Source organism: Choloepus didactylus, chromosome X (genome assembly GCF_015220235.1).
Source record: "Choloepus didactylus isolate mChoDid1 chromosome X, mChoDid1.pri, whole genome shotgun sequence".
In the NCBI taxonomy this organism is placed as follows: domain Eukaryota; kingdom Metazoa; phylum Chordata; class Mammalia; order Pilosa; family Megalonychidae; genus Choloepus; species Choloepus didactylus.
This window is the reverse complement of record NC_051334.1, coordinates 44,864,323-44,880,663: the sequence shown is the minus strand read 5'-3', so window position 1 is coordinate 44,880,663 and position 16,341 is coordinate 44,864,323. Positions and strand designations below refer to the sequence as shown.

General features: G+C 38.4%; 1 protein-coding gene across 4 annotated transcripts in view; it reads left to right on the top strand.

The window, feature by feature from the left end:
- Positions 1–16,341, top strand: part of EFHC2 (EF-hand domain containing 2) — a 343,223-nt gene that overhangs the window by 187,820 nt on the left and 139,062 nt on the right. For 3 of the 4 annotated variants that reach the window (XM_037822347.1, XM_037822348.1, XM_037822346.1), the window contains exons 4-7: positions 7,555–7,778; positions 10,693–10,944; positions 13,359–13,472; positions 13,855–13,993. In XM_037822347.1, the coding sequence (XP_037678275.1) occupies positions 7,555–7,778; positions 10,693–10,944; positions 13,359–13,472; positions 13,855–13,993 (729 nt within the window). Of the gene's footprint in view, positions 1–7,554; positions 7,790–10,692; positions 10,945–13,358; positions 13,473–13,854; positions 13,994–16,341 lie in introns of those variants that run through there. The other variant, XM_037822349.1, reaches the window with a different exon arrangement.

The window sequence follows — 16,341 nt, the reverse complement described above, 5'->3', positions numbered from 1 at the left end:
TGTCTTGGAGTAGGCTAGTTAGGATTATTCTGTTTGGAGTATGGTGTGCTTCTTGAATATGTTTACTTATGTCCTTCATAAGAGTTGAGAAACTTTGGGCCATTATTTCCTCAAATACTCTTTCTTCCCCTTTTCCTTTCTCTTCTCCTTCGGAACACTCATTATGTGTATGTTTGTGTGCTTTTTGCTGTCATTCAAATCCCTGAAACACTGCTCAATTTTTCCCATTCTTTTCTCTATCTGTTCTTCTGTTTGTAAGATTTCAACTATCTTGTCTTCTAGTTTGCTGATTCTTTCTTCTTCCTTTTCAAATCTGCTGTTGAATGCTTCTCATGTATTTTTAATCTTTTCTATTGTGTCTTTCATTCCTTTCATTTCTGTTATGTTTTCCTTTTTATGTTTTCAAATTCTTCTTTGTGTTCCCATAGTATCTTCTTAATATCCTTTATCACTTTGGCCATATTTTCCTTCATCTCCTTGAATTGATTTAGGAGATTTGTGTGAAAACATCTTTGATTAGTTGTTCCAAATTCTGCCTCTTCTGAAATTTTAATTTGTTCCCTTGACTGGCCATATCTTCCTGTTTCTTATTCTAGCTTGTAATTTTTTCCTGGTGTCTATGCATCTGATTATCTTGATGAGTTAACTCTGAAGGTGAGTTTTACTCTCTTGCCTAGAGTTTTCTTGTTGTTTGGCTTTGGGCTAAGTCTCTTCTTTGATGCTTGGTTCAACTTATTCTAGACTTTAGAATAGTTCATTTTTAACTGATGATATTTTTTCAGCTCTTATTCATCTGATTCTTGTTCTGGATATATGGTACTATTTTGGAGATTGTACTATCTGTGCAATTGTTTCACCCCCAGGAGAAAGCTTCTTTTCCCCTATTCCTTCTCCAGGAATAGTGTTCTGTTCTGTTTCATTTTTATTTGTTTATTTTTTTGCCTCTATAGTTTTTTTTTAACACTACTTTCATGTGTCTAGCTGCTTTTGCTTGGAGGGCAAATTCTGGCAGGAGGGTCACCCTGGAGTGGACTTTCCTAAGTTAGTATTTCCCAGTCAAAACAGGGCCAGGGACCCATGAATGGGGCATAGATCGGTTCCAAAGTGCCCTGGGGAGGTGACCCAGAGTGATACTCTCTGAATCTGTGCTTTCCTGGCCTGCCTAGCAGATAGCGCTCTTCTGTACTAAGGTTGTACTATGCCTTTAAGTTTCAAAGACCTCCATCCCTGTTGGGGGTTGAGTTGAAAGAGCCTGTCAACCACTTTTGTCTGGGGCATATTGAAATCCTAGTGCAGAGCTAGGACCCAGAGATCTGTATTTGCCAATCAAAAACATGAACAGTGCTGGGCCATGGGCACCCCCCTGCCCTTTTCTTGTTGATGAGCCGCCCTTCTGCATACTCTTCCCTGCAGCCCCGGGAAAGTACTATGTGTCTAAATCACCCCTGCTTCCACCCTTTTTGGGAGGTGGGGTTGAAACAGAAGCTGTTGGCTGCTTTTTGTCCTGGGCTGGTTGAAATTGTAGCTACCCTCATAGCCAGAACCCAGTGTTCTGAATTTACTAATCAAAAGCCACAGTCGGTGCTCAGCCATGCCCACCTCCCCCCACCCACTCCCTGTTCTTGGGGAAGACAACTTTTATTTCCAGCCAGGGACTGGATCCTAGGGTGGCCTGCCGTGAGAGTGGGGGATGGGCACCAGTCTCTGCTATTCACTGCGGTTTATCAGTCTTTTCCTTCTGCTCTCCCTGGATGGTGTACAGTATTCTTCTGGTCTCCAGAGCTCCTGAACAATTGTTTTAGACAGTTCCTGATTGTTTACTAGCTGACCTAGATGACGAACTAAGTCCTGAAACTCCCTATTTACCATCTTACCTGGAAATTCCTTCCATAGGGTTTGATATTTTCCAAATGAACTGGGAGGTCGGATGCACCTGTCTCTTGTGGACCTGACCATTGGGAAGTTAATTTAAGTGGATGAATTATAGCCCCCCTTTTTGTTGCCTTTCCAGGTATATAATTTTTTTATGATGGGGAGATTTTGGAACATCTTTCTAGCACAGTGCCAAAATAGGAATTCAGTCACTCTCAGCTTCTAATCAGAAGAACATATTTTTAATAGTCAAGAATCCTTGTTGGCATAGAAATTTGTGTGTGTTATAAAGCAAGTAAGTCACTGTCACCCTTCAAAGCTTGTTTTCATTTCTTCCCAGGACATTAGTCTCTTTTCGCTTATATGTGTTATAGTCATAGAATTTATTTCTTTTCTGCTAGGATGTAGTTAAACCAGTGTTACACCAAGCCAAGAATGTCAGAGATTAATCTTAGTAGCATTATCTCTAGTTGTCTAACAGAGTAGTTGTTGGTCAAATACTACCAAGTCCAAACTAATCTATATTGAAGAAAGAATATCGATTAGAAATGTGCCATGCTATTCTAGTATGGTCTTTGCCAGTTGTGCTCAGTTGAGAATTACTGTCAGACTCTCCTGGTCCACCCCCAGAGTTTCTGATTCTGTAGGCCTGGGGTCAAGAACTGGCTTCCAGATGGGTCTTTGCCAGTTGTGCTCAGTTGAGAATTACTGTCAGACTCTCCTGGTCCACCCCCAGAGTTTCTGATTCTGTAGGCCTGGGGTCAAGAACTGGCTTCCAGATGGTTCTTAGTTCATCCTTGGTTAAGATCATTAATCTCTACCTAATGACTTGTTTTGATCCCTCAATAGGATAGTATTTCTTATACTTCATTTTCTGTATATTGTAAAATAATCTACTTGAACCAAGCAAAATTAATCACAAAATGAAGTCATTTATTCATTCAGCCAATAACTATATTGGGCACATATTCTATCTAAGTACTACACCCCATTGAGTGGAGCAAGGGTGGTGGTAAGAGTGCCAAATAAATAGAGTATGCCCAGTAAATTTGAATTTCAGATAAACCAATGCATATGGTGTTAGTGTAAATATGTCCCAAATATTACATGGGACATACTTATACTAAAAAGTATTCATTGCTCATCTGAAATTCAAATTTAACTGGGCATCCTGTATTTAGTTTGCTAAATCTGGCAACCTTAGGTGGCAGACATTGGGAAGGGAACTATCACTGAATGGAGCAGCTTAGAATTTAAGAGTTGAGGCAAGTCACTAGTCTGTGAAAATAGGTACTTAGTGCATAGTGGCTGCTCAATAAATATTTGCAGAAGGAAGGAAGGAAGAAAAGAAAGAAGTCAGGCAGGCAGGCCAAGTGGTAGACCATGCTCATAACACAGTGCAGGCATCATAAAGTACCAGGCATTTTGAGGGATCAGAGATGGAAAAAACCAATATCCATTAGAGAAGAAGGCATTTAAGTGGTACCTTGAAAATTTCTTCAGATAAAGAATGGAAGAGAAAGTCAAAGGGGACAGCATGAGATAAAGAGGTGAGAGAGTGGTGGGCGATGAGTTGGGAGGTATTTGCAGAGCAGAAGGTAAAATTCTGTAAGGAAGCTAGGCCAGAAAGCTGTAATGCAAGAGGACATTAGAGGCTAATGGTGCTTATTGAGTAGATAAGGGGTAGGTGAGTAGGGTTATTATTTATTACTATTATGATTAAAACCATGAATTCTTTGTACTTTTGCTGCAAGGAAGGTGTCAGGTTATCTAATAAAAAAAGTTACTCCTATGAAATTCAAACTCCAAAAGTAGTGTTTCAGAAAATAAAAATAAAATTGGAATAGTCACTTTTAGAGAAGGAACAGAGAACACAATAGGAGTAAAAGATGCTGTATCATGTTTGATCAAAGTTAACAGTGTCTTAGTATTTTAAGGATACAAACTTAGTAGACATGATGATAAGTGGCAATTCCAGTTGTATATTCATTCACCTAGAAATATTTGCCTCTAGACTTGGATATGCCCCATATTTGCAATGTTACTAAAATGAAATAAACAAGCTTAACATTAAGATAGAGGTAAGAGGTTGGAGTCTTAATTCTGGAAGGTGAATTCCTTAAAACTAAATTTAGTGTTATGAGCAAAGATCTAAGACAAGTCCCAAAGAAATGAAATGAAAGCACATTGAACATAAATGTCTATATGGTAACTTTGATCTAAACCACAGGAAAATGTTAAAAAGTTAAAGCTTGCAGAGAATAATCAGATAGCAGTGCTTTAAAAAGGAAGAGAGATGTAAAATATGAAGATAAGGGAGAGCTTGAAAGCAGGTACCTGATGCCCGTACATCTGCCCAAATTGTTTTTATGGAGCAGTTAAAAAGATAAACGTCTGAAAATGTAAAGGGCAGATATGGTGCTTTTGTTGTTTTCCATTTGGTAATTTTTATTTATATGTCTTGATGATCTTGGCTGCTCTTCAGTGTATGCCAAAGACATGGCATCCTGCCCATTTCTTTGATATTCCAGAACAAACTCCTGCTGGTGGTGTTTCTGCCATTTATCATGGAAGGCTATAAATACACAAATACCAAATAAATAGAAATTTTAATTCCCAAAGGATTTAGTTGAAAGATCTCATGAATATGTTATTGGAAGTTGTCATGTGCAACTGTGCGTTTCAAATGGCCCATATTAGTTTCCTTATTAACATAGAATTGTGACTTTGGATTTCCTGTCATTCAGATGAGATGTTCTTGTTTGGTGTTAAACTTGCCTTTTGTTTCCATCCTGTGGATGGTCAGGATTCTTTTTTGTTACAACAAAGGACCTCCTTGTCCTCTTCTGAGAACTATCTAGTGAGAGAAGTGTGGAGGCCAAGAAAAGAAAGAGTGTGGGGGAGGAGGGGCAGAGGGGTCTGAGATGTTTAGGTTCCTGGTGGGGAGGGGGTGTTTCAGATAATGCAGTGGTGCTGGCCCTGGAGCGGGGATTGCTGTACCTGGCAAGTGGGACCTCTCTGGAAATTTGCTGTCAGAAGAAGAGAGGCTGTTTTTTGGAAGAGCAGTTCTACCAATCTCTATCTCCTTTTCATGGTGGTTGGCATCTCTTCTACTCATTTCTGTCCTGTTTTGCCTATGGCTCGCCCTCTTTTTCTTCACTTAAATAATTTGTGGCTGCAGTACTGTGAGATATAGTTCATTGGAAACTGTGGAAAGCATGGTAATTAAAGTCCAAACACCTAGGTTCAAGATCTATTTCTGTCATTTATTAGGGTGTGACCTTGGGCACATCACTTAACCACTCTGAGTTGGTTTTCTTATCCATAAACTGAATATTACATATGTTACCTGCCTCATGGGATTATTGAAGATGAAATGAGAAAAGGTATATGGAAGCATATCCTAGGGCTATGATGATGATTATGATTTTGCTTATTATTGAAAAGCCCAGTAGGTTGGCCCCGTTCTACCCACCTGGGAAAATATGGGACTCCTATTCAATGTCTTACTGAACAGAAATCAGCACTAACTGACTTATTTGCATTTTTATAATGAAGTACAAGTGCAAGATAGATGGAATTTCCGAAGAAGCTCCTGGTTGGTGAATAAATCTTACATATTTCAAAAACTGTCACAATATAAGCATTTTTAAAGAGGTATATAGTGGTTCCTGAAAGTACCTGAAATGTCTATCCTTTTATAGATGTTTAAGTATGCAATTTGTTCTAAATGTCTAATCTTGAATGATTAAATAATTTACATACTGTTTTCGGTGGCATGAATTAAAGGCTAATTGAAGTGTAATTTTTTTTGCAGTAAAATTATATCATCTTTTATGTAGTACATTTAAAAAACATTCCATGGAAGTTCTAATTTTATGGTTGTATTATTTTAATTTAATGTACCAAGTAATTAAAAATTGCTACAAAGAAAAGAAGATGAAAATGATTTTAATTTCCCCTCAACAGAGTGAAAAGATGATAATTAGAATAACAGGACAGAGGACAACACAGTTCTTGGCACATAAAGATATTCATTAAATGTTCCTTAATGACTAAGGAATGAATCACTTCTAAGTATTTGTCGACTTTGGGGAAAGGCACCATTCTCAGCACTATTTAAAATATGAAGAAGATAGGTTCACATCTTTATACTAAAATACCTTCATATTGAGGTTACACAAGCTAATTTTTATTGAATGTTAGAGTCTCAGTTTGTTCTACTTCCTTTCTCCCTTTTCTCTTTTCTCTTAGAGGAGATTCTCAGGACTAAGTCAGTTACAGATGTTGAGAGACAATTTTCCATGGATTGTCTTGCATTTGTGTACATCTTGTGAGCAGAGGCATTGACTGCTGTTTGTTCTGGACTATCTCTTCAAGGATGTTTATATAGCAAAATAGCCTTAAAAGACAGTGATAGCATCTCCCTCTGGAGCAAAGGGCAAGTTTATTTATAACCTTGGAAGATAGAGGTAGAGTCTCTGTCTAGAACAAAAGGCAGACATACACACTGTCCAGTATAATATAATGTCTCCCTCTGAGACAAAGAGCAGGCATGCTTATTGCCCATTATAAAAGATTTGGGTTCCTTAAACTCATTGTTCTCTCTTGTAATGTAATCCACTGCATGCGCATGGATTAACTGGCCCTTGTGTCATCTAATAGGAATTATGGCTCAGGGAACTGGTGCAAAAAATGTGATATTCTGGTTACCATTATTGTTGTGAGTAATAAACAGTCTTTTGTCTCTGACCAAAGCATCTTGTGTCATCTGAAACTGTGGTAGACAAACTTGTTAGCTTTCAGGTTGGGTGAAATTTCAAACCCTAAACAATTCTTGGCAACAGGTTTCAACAATATTTGAGTAACTTGGCTGGTATGGTGTGTGAGTTGTACATTCATCTATGCAAGGAACCCTTTTATTTACCCCTATTGGCTAACCACCATTTTGGTTATATTCAGGTCCCAGGGTCCAAATTCTTATAGGAGAAGTGAACAGGCATCATTGGGTTGGAAATAGAATATGAGATGAGATCCAGGACCTATGGCCCAGTGCCCTGTCTGAAAATATGAAGCCTCTAATAGCCTTAGCTTGCTGAGGGTGGTTGGGTGGAGGAGGACAGAAACTACTGAGGAGAAAGATTGATAGAGGAAAAAAGATTCCATGAAGCTTCAAAGTTATTCATACTTATTAGAAGCTGTATATCAGTGTTGGAACCCACCATACTGAAGCCTATTAACTTTTTATGAACCAGGAGTATTCATTTTTGTAAGCAGTCTGTTTTGGGAGGGGTCTTAGTGCCTTGTTTTGTGTACTCACATTGAGTGCTGGTGGCTGAAAGTGAGCATGCTTGTTCTGGGGAAAGACATGATGGCAGTGTCAGGCTCATTGGGTTACCCTGCTTATGCCCCCATCCCTGCCCCTCAGTCTGTATGGTTTATTATAGTATCACTTGGGCAACTCTTAACAACATGCATGGCTGGTCAAATAACTCTGGACCTCAGAAGTCTCAGCTCCCTCCAGCCCCCTCTCAGTTTGAATGAACTGATACTGCCTCTAAGATTGAGCCCTCTGCCTACTTGGCTGTTGTGCAAGAGCATTCAGGGTTGTTACGGAGATGTGCTGTTACCTCTTACTTATTAGCTGTGTGGAGAGCAATTTTATTTTATTTCATCCCATAGGGACTTTTATCCGGCGTCATAGGATTTCTCTCCCACCTCCTGAGGAGGATCAGTTTTATACTGTGTATCATTTCAATATCAATGTAGACGTCGTCTTTTATGGCCGGACATTCAAGATTTATGACTGCGATCCATTCACAAAAAACTTTTTGAAGAAAATAGGAGTCAAATTATTTCCCCCAGGAAAGTGCCCAGAAGATCCTTATTTGAAGACACGGAGAGAGGTAAGAAGTTGGTATGTACATGATTTCTTGTCTTCAGAATGAGAATACCTTTGGAGAGTAAGGAAAGGGTATTGATACTCCTGATGCAGATGTGAAAGAGCATTTGGGGCCAGTGTTATCTTGAATTGTCCTGTTCTTCTTTGCTCTGGAGCGAAGGCTGGGTGTCTACCTCAGGGCAGGAATGACTCCCTCACTCCCTCCCTCACCCCACCCAATTCTCTCCATGGAGAGTTTCCCTTCCAGGCAGCAGAAGTCCTCAGTGAGCCACATAAGCGGGACAATTTCTAGGAGCTCACGATTGGCCTTGTGGTCACTGACAGTATTAAGAGTTGGGCCAACTCTTAGCCTGGCTTGTCTTTTCCCATTTGAGTTGCATAGTACCTGACACTGGCTGGGAAAATCTTTGCTTCCATACCACCGGTGTACTAAATCAAGCTTTGGGTATACATTTTCCTTCTTCCTTGGAACTCCCAGCTTCTCTTATGGTGGCATTGGATGCAGAGATGTTCTGGAGGAGTGGGGTAGGGTGACATGATTCTGATGTATCCCCATTATGAAAGGATGTATATCTTCAATGTCTGAGCCTATTTAGCATAGAGGAAAGAATCAGTGCCTTGGTACTATTGCTGTCTTTCCAAAGTATTTTAATTATCCCTTGGCCCAAATTTTATGTTTTACAGAGGAGTAATCTGAACACAAGAAAGGGGAAGTGTCATGGGGAAGGTCATATGACTAGCCAATCTCCTTGCTAGGACTTGAACTCAAATGTCTTGATTCTTACACTGATTTTCATTATTGTCAGTTGTTTCCCTTTTCTGTTTTTTTTATTGAATTATGATGGCACATGGTAAAATGCTCAAAAATTTAGTGCACAGTTGGAAGAGTCTTGACAAATGCATATACCCATATAACCAACACCCAAATCAAGAAATAGAATATTTTCATCCCCTCAGAAAGTTCTCTCTTGCCTTCCTCTAGTCAATCCCTCTCCCACTCAGGGGCAACCACTCTTCTCATTTCTGTCCCTGTAGATTCATTTTGTCTACTTTTTATTGTTTTTAAAACTTGTAATTCATTTCCTTGCAGAAAGATAGCATATACATTTTAGAAAAAATTCTCCTTTGATTTGCATTGATCTCTTATTAAAAGTTGCATATAGGATCGTTCATCTATTACCATCTCCTAGTCTCAGCAGAATTATTCTTTAATGTTTTAGGTGTACAGCCCTTCTGATAAATATGTATTGTTGATCCAGAACTATCTAAGGTGAAATCCCTGTGGCATTATGCCTATGTGATTTTTGGTTTGGGTTTATTTTTATTTTTTGCCCTAGATGAAAGTCTAGACAAATGCAAAGTCTTTAAGAATCAGCAGAGAGAACCTAAAAGAAATGAGTCCATATAAATTACCACCCTTTGCATATGGCTGTGCTCATTAACTAACAGTTGGTATTATATGATATTGATTGTGAATGATGATACATTATATGAAATACACAGAGCACTGTGCTATTTCATAGGTTTATGAAGAAAAAAATCTGTTTTATGCCAGGAATCAAGAATAAATACTAAAAACAGCCAAGTGTTTTAAATCATTTCCTCTCAGACAGGGAGAATCATTTTAGCATTTATTCCCTCAGGGAATAAACCCTTCAATAAATATAGAAATCTGTGGAAATTAGGAGTTTAATAAGAGGCTTTTATATTGATTTTTGTGCATTTACTTCTCCAGTGTTTGCTGCCTTGAAATGTAAAGTTAAAATTAAGCAATTTAACTTAAACTGAAAAGAGTCCCAATGGTATATGATCAATAATGCATTTCTTAGAGGCCTTAAAATGCCAAAGAAGCATTTTTCAATCGATGAAAGTAGAGATCCTATAATTTCATTTTAATACCAAGGATAAGATTGAAGAGAGTCTGAAAAGCGATCCTGTCTGTCCCCCTGTCTTTGGGTAAGCCTGCGCATAGACTCCCCTGGACAGAAACACAATTTCAAGAATTTGCAAATAAGATTATGTAACCTGATCTGGGAATACATCTCCCTTGCCAGTGAACACTTCCTTATATAACAATCTTATTTGGCTATAGTCAGATGGAATGGGGGTAGTTTTGCTCTAGGATAGGGCAGAGAATATGCAAAGAGAGGAAAGAGTTGATTCATCATTACTGCAGAGTAGGGGTTCCTGGAGTGGAGGACAAAGCCAGGGCTGTAGTTTCTGTGCTGACTGTGAAGTTCTCCACTTGCTCTGCTCCTGCTTCCCTTGGGCTTTCCTATCCTCGATATCTTAAGCTTTTGGAACAAAATAAGACCTTGAATATGCTTCTTCCATTTTCCTTTCACAAAAATCTTTGAATGAGTAAGAAGCATGTACAGATATGAATTGCCGGTGAAAATACAAATACTTTTTTGGGGGTTGAGATGTAATTATTAATAGAGTCAAATGCACAAATCTTAAGTGTACAGATCAATAAGGTTTGAAAATGTATGCAACTGAGTAACCAACATGAACATCAGGATATAGAATATTTCCGTCCCTCTAGAAAGTTCCCCCATCTACCTTTCCAGCTTTCCAGGCAATCCCTTACCCAGAGGCAATTACTGTTCTAATCTTTATCACTATAGATTAGTTTTGCCTATTTTTAAGCAAGAATTTTGTCTTTGAGCAAAATCAGTTTTCAAAAATATTACATCAGTATAGCTTAGTGTATTAAAATAATATTTCATATGAAAAGCTTCCTAATCCTTTCTTGTCTGTATGTTTAAGGGTAAAACTGGTTATATATAAATGCATGTCTTTGTTGAAATTTAAAAAATATAGCATGGAATAGTCTATATAAAAGATATCCTTATGTCATTATTTAGAAGTGATTATGCAAAAAACCTGCACTATGATTTGCCTTTTTCCATTTGCAGACGTTAGACCACACGGAGCCCTTACGTCCCTATGAGCCCTTCGACACCCTGAAACAGTTCCTTGAGCATGATAGGCAGGTTTTGCGTTTCTTCTGTCTGTGGGACGACTCAACCTCATTGTTTGGGGACCGTAGAGAACTCATCCTGCATTACTTTTTGTCTGATGATACTGTTGAAATCAAAGAAGTGATGCCACCCAACTCAGGCTGGGATGCCAAGTCATTGTTCCTCCAGAGGAGAAAGCTACCCAAGGTGAACAGTGGGCACAGAGCCACTTTCTGGGTTTGCTTTTGGGCTGACATGCTTTAGTCACTGTTCAAAATGTCACGTTATGAAGATGTGATGGTAGTTTCCATATATTGGTGCAAGTGTTTATAAATCTTTAATTTTGTGCCCTCTATTAACATAAATCTGTCAAGGTAATATAGAGGATGTGACCAGTTAGAGTTGGACATTCTAGGTTTAAGGAAAGGAAAAAGTCAAAGGCAAGAGAAAGTATCTATCATTGAGTTCACAGTCTTAGGAAGGTAAGTGCATCCCTAGTAAAAGAATTACTGATGGCCTTGGGTAGGGCACTGGTCTGTGGCCTCTGTGGCCTTACTGGAGTGATCCCATGGTGTTGGTCTGGACTGTAAATGCACACACACACACGCATACGCGCAGGAGTGACTCTTCAGAGTGTAGTAATCAGTCACCAGTCAGCCACTGGCTAGTGGTAATGATGGCCTTTGCATTTAGTTTACTATTTACTATTAAAAAGAGTCATCACACTGATTTCTACAGATATTTATAGCCATTTGAGAGTTAATGTAACTTGGGTGCAGTAAAAACAGCACAGAGACAGAAGATTGGGCTGGAATTGTGGGTCTGCCACCTCATAGCTGTGTGACCTCAAGTGAGTCACTTAACCTTTCTGAGCCTATTTCCTCATCTCTAAAATGCAACTAATAATGCCTCCCTCCTGAGGTAATTGAAAGGATTGAATGAGACAATACAGCTAAAACATGCAATATGAGGACCTATAAATCCCTATAAGGACACATAAACATATAAAGTTTTTTCATAGCTTTATATTGTGTTTTACTTCTTATTTGGATAAAGTATTTTTTGCTTAATTCTTAGTGCTACTGAAAAGATTACCATAACATTCATTTCTGATTCAAGCAACTGCTGGCCATTTGGTTTTCACAGGAAGGTCCTCCCAGATTCTCTGAGCCCACTGCCAAAAAGGCTTGTTGTGTTGCTTGGGGCCAGGATTTATCCCAGAGGAGGCTCTGGGAAATGCACAGCAGGTGGCCAGGAGATGCCAGGGAAGCCTGCTTATAGAATGGCTTTGAGGAATAAGCTAAGCATAAAATAATAATGTCACACCTGACATTTGCAGTGTGCCTTCACATAAATTGCTTCATTTTATTCATTCATTGAACAACTGTTTGTTGAGTGCCTACTATGTGCCAGCTCTGGCATTACAATGATGAAGAAAATGGGTTTAGTCCTGCTTCACGGAACTTAGATTCTCATGGGGGAGAGTGGGCAAGCTACATTAGGAGTGGGTGTTTGGGTGTTCCCTTTGACACACCCAGCATCCTTTGAGAAAGGAAAGTATAAGTACTATTGTTGCATTAAACAGATGAAGAAATCAAAGTTCTGAGAAGATCAATACTTGTTCACAAATCATGTAGCTAGTAGGTAGTGAAGAGAGTGTTAATATCCAAGATGGCTGTTTTTCTACATTCCATGGTTTACTTATACCAAATGCATCCTGAATTCACAATTGAAACTTACAGTTCATGCCACATGTGTCAGAGATTATTCAGATTTCTTGTCTGTTCATGATTAACTGATCACTATTAATTTATATAAATTAAGATACTTCCTGCAGTTCACACAACTGCTTGGACCACCTCTAATGCAAGGGGAAATCAGGAGGGCCCTGGCATGCTCCAGACCACAGTTTAGAGGCTGACCCCAGTCTATTACCCTTTCTACCTGCCCACACTGCCTCTCTTGGCCAGCAAGTACTTGCTGAGCTCAGGATCAGGCGTGGTGCTAAGAAGAGTAAAGCAAGGAGGGCAAGATATGGTTCCTTCCTCAGGGAATTTTTGTAGTCTAGTGAAAAGATGACTACTGATGAAATAATTATAACCACAAAAAGTGGTTTAACCTTGTGGTAGGTGCTATTGAGGTTTGAATTGGGAACAGGCCAGTAGGATGAGAGGGGCCAGGGAGAAAGATTAGGCTGACAAGCCTACAGGGGGTGTGGAAGCATAGGGAGACATGTATGGAAGTTGTACATTCCTCTGGATGGCAGAGAAAAAACGTGCAATGAGATAAATACATAGCCATGTAGATACATAGATAGTAGATAGATAGATAAATAGATAGGTAGGTAGCTGGATGATAGATAGATAGACAGACAGATAGATAGAATGATATGGCAAATGTGGCAAAATGTTGGTGGATCTGGGTTCTGGGATGGGGAGAATGTTAAGTTCACTGTATGGGTTTTGCATTATTTTTGCAACTATCCTGTAAGTTTGAAATTATTTCAAACTAAAAAGTTGTTCAAAGGTAAAGCAAGACCATGCAATGCATATTTCCCACTTGAGCCCCAAGTCCAAGTTTAGAGGCCATCCATCACCTCTTGTTTTGATTTTGTCTTCCAGTATGGCCCACCTGGAGTCTATCAACCAGGCCAGATAACAGATCGGACTGTTCTCAATGTGTATGGTGGCTTGTCAGCGAGGCGAGTGGATCGCTTCCTGATAGATAAATACCAGGTGAGGAATCTCAGGTTTTATTACTGTTTTCTAGTATGACTACCTTGGAACTTGAAATATGGGATGAGTTACATTTTCTCTTGTGAGATTAATTATGAATGAAATCTATGGATAAACATAAATATAGGCATTGCACTGCTTGCTGTTTATCAATGAGTAGGCATGCTTAAATGCACATATAAATATATGTATTGCATTGCTATTTCTTAAAATATTAACATTGACTGGTTGCCTTTTGATTAGATTTAAAAGATTTAGTTATAAGTGATATAATTGAGAGGTGTGTGTGTGTGTGTTTTAATTTCTTTTTTCCTTTGGGAAGGGGTACCTTGTCTTTTGTAGGGTCTCTGGTGCCAATACTGTGTTCCTTTGTTTTTATTAGCTAGGAAAATTAGACCAGGAGTTTTACAAAGATAGTGACCTGTCCATAGGAACCACCATCAATGTGTGGGGAAGAAAAGTGCTCCTTTGTGACTGTGATGAATTTACGAAGTGTTACTATAGGACTAAATATGGAGTTGGTAAGTGATAAAAATTAGAAAATAATATTTAAAAACTTAGAGTCTTTGTTCCCTAGTTAAGATTTTACTTTTGAGTTTAAATTGCTAAGCTCGTAATACCTATCATTTATTGAGCATTTGCTATCTGCCAGGGTTTTGTTGTTTTATTTATTCCTAACAACAGTTCCATAATGATAGGATCATTATCCCCATTTTAGAGGTGAGGAAACTGAGGCTTAAAAAGAGGGCTAACTTGTCCAAGGTCATGCAGCTAGTAGAGGGTGAGCCAAGATTTGAACTTGTCTGCCTTGTGCCACCGGGTTGTGTTTTCCTGTATAACCCTCTGCCTCACTACAGTGATGGGTAAAATGTTATGGTTGAGCAATTGAAATGGAAATCTAAATTCTGCTTTTTGAATTTAATTCTTGCTTATCATACTGGACATACTAATTTGAGTTCTTTAGGGAATTCTGTTGTATCAATTTGCTCTCCCTTTCCTGGTGAGGCTAAACCAGGTTTCTAGCTTCTCTCTTCTTAGGTATCAATTCCACTCAGATAGAGTTAGTTCAATTCAGAATGAAAACCAAGCAGTGTTTTTATTAAACGTTACCGTAGACTTTAGGAGATACAGAGTTGTGTAAGGGATTACTAGGCTTGAAGGGGAACAGAGACCTACAGCATATTACATGGAGTTATGAGAGTCATAGAAGGAGGGGGAGGGGCATTTGAGGTTTGGCAATCATAGGAAGTTGGAGTTGGCAGCTTGGGTGCAAGGACCAGTGTGAACACAGGCCAAGTAGGGCAGTTGGGGGAACAGTCGTTACTGGTGCTAGGGAGTGGATGGGGTGGGAATAGGAGGAGAGAAGCCTGAAGAGGAGGGATGAAATTTAACAATTTCTGTGCATTTATGATTATTTTCATAAGATAGAAACCCAGAAATGGAATTACTGTGTCAAAGGATACTAACAATTTAAGCATCTGGTAAAGTTTTTGATAAATTGATTGTTAATAGTGATATGCCATTTTATACTCCTACCAACATTGTGTGAGGGTGCCAGCATTAAATATCACTATATATTTAAGCAGAGATAACATTGTTCTCAAATACTGTCAATAGACTTGAAGATTTTTCCAAATATTTGTTTTTGTTAGTATGTTAGAATTATTTGTTCATTTTATACCCAGAAAAATATACTGTTATTAAAAAATCTCTATTATTAGAACAGCTGAAAAATTAGTTTCCCCCTCTCCCAACTTTATCTGAAAAGTCTAAATTGGAAAGAGGGAAGATTTGGTAATTGTGTGGTCAGTGCAGTATGGTCTAATTCAAAACAAGATGTTTCTGGTTAAACCAAGTCCATTAGGACTCAGTTTTAAAAAGCTAGTTTTATTTTTGAAGTTAAAATGTAGTAAAATTTTCTTGGTGCAGAGTTCTATGAATTTTAACAAATTTATAGATTTGTGTAAACACCATTGCAATCAGGACACAGAACAGCTCCTTTGCCCCCAAAAACTTATGCTCTCCCTTTGCAGTCACACCCTATCCCACTTAGTGTTCGCCATCACTATAGTTTTGCTTTTCTAGAATGTCATATAAACATAACCCTTTGAGACTGGCTTCTTCTAACTCAGCACAAAGCCTTTGAGAGTCATCCAAGTGGTGATGTATATTAATATGTTGTTCCTTTTATTGCTGAGTAATATTCCATTGTATAGTTGTACCACACTTTTTTTATCCATTACTCCATTGAGGGACATTTGGGTTGTTTCCAGTTTTTGCCAATTATGAATAGAGCTGCTATAAACATTTGTGTAAAGGTTTTTGTATGAATATACATTTTCATTTCTATAAGGTAAAAACCTTATAGAAATGGGATCCAATTGTATAGACTTATAGATGTCATAGATTGATTTGCAGAGAAATGACATCTTTACTATGCTGAATCTTCCAATCCATGCATATAGTATGCCCAGTTATTTAGATCTTTTGTTTCATGCATGAGCATGTTACAGTTTCAGCATATAGATCCCGTATATGTTTTGTTAGATTCACTTTTTTTGAACTATTGTAAATGGTATTGTTTATAAAAATTTGGTTTCCAATTGTTCATTACTAGTGTATGGAAATACAATTAATTTTTATGTGTTGGCTTTGTATCTTGCAGCCTTGCTAAATTCACTTATTAGTTCTTCCATTACTTGGGATGTTCTATGTAGACTATCATATTATCTGTGAATAGTTTTATTTTTTCCTTTCCTATCTGTATGCCTTCAATTTCTTTTTGTTGCCTTATTGTACTGGCTAAAACTTCCAGTATGATGTTGAATAGGAGTGGACAGAGCAGACATTCCTGTCTTGTTCCTGACCT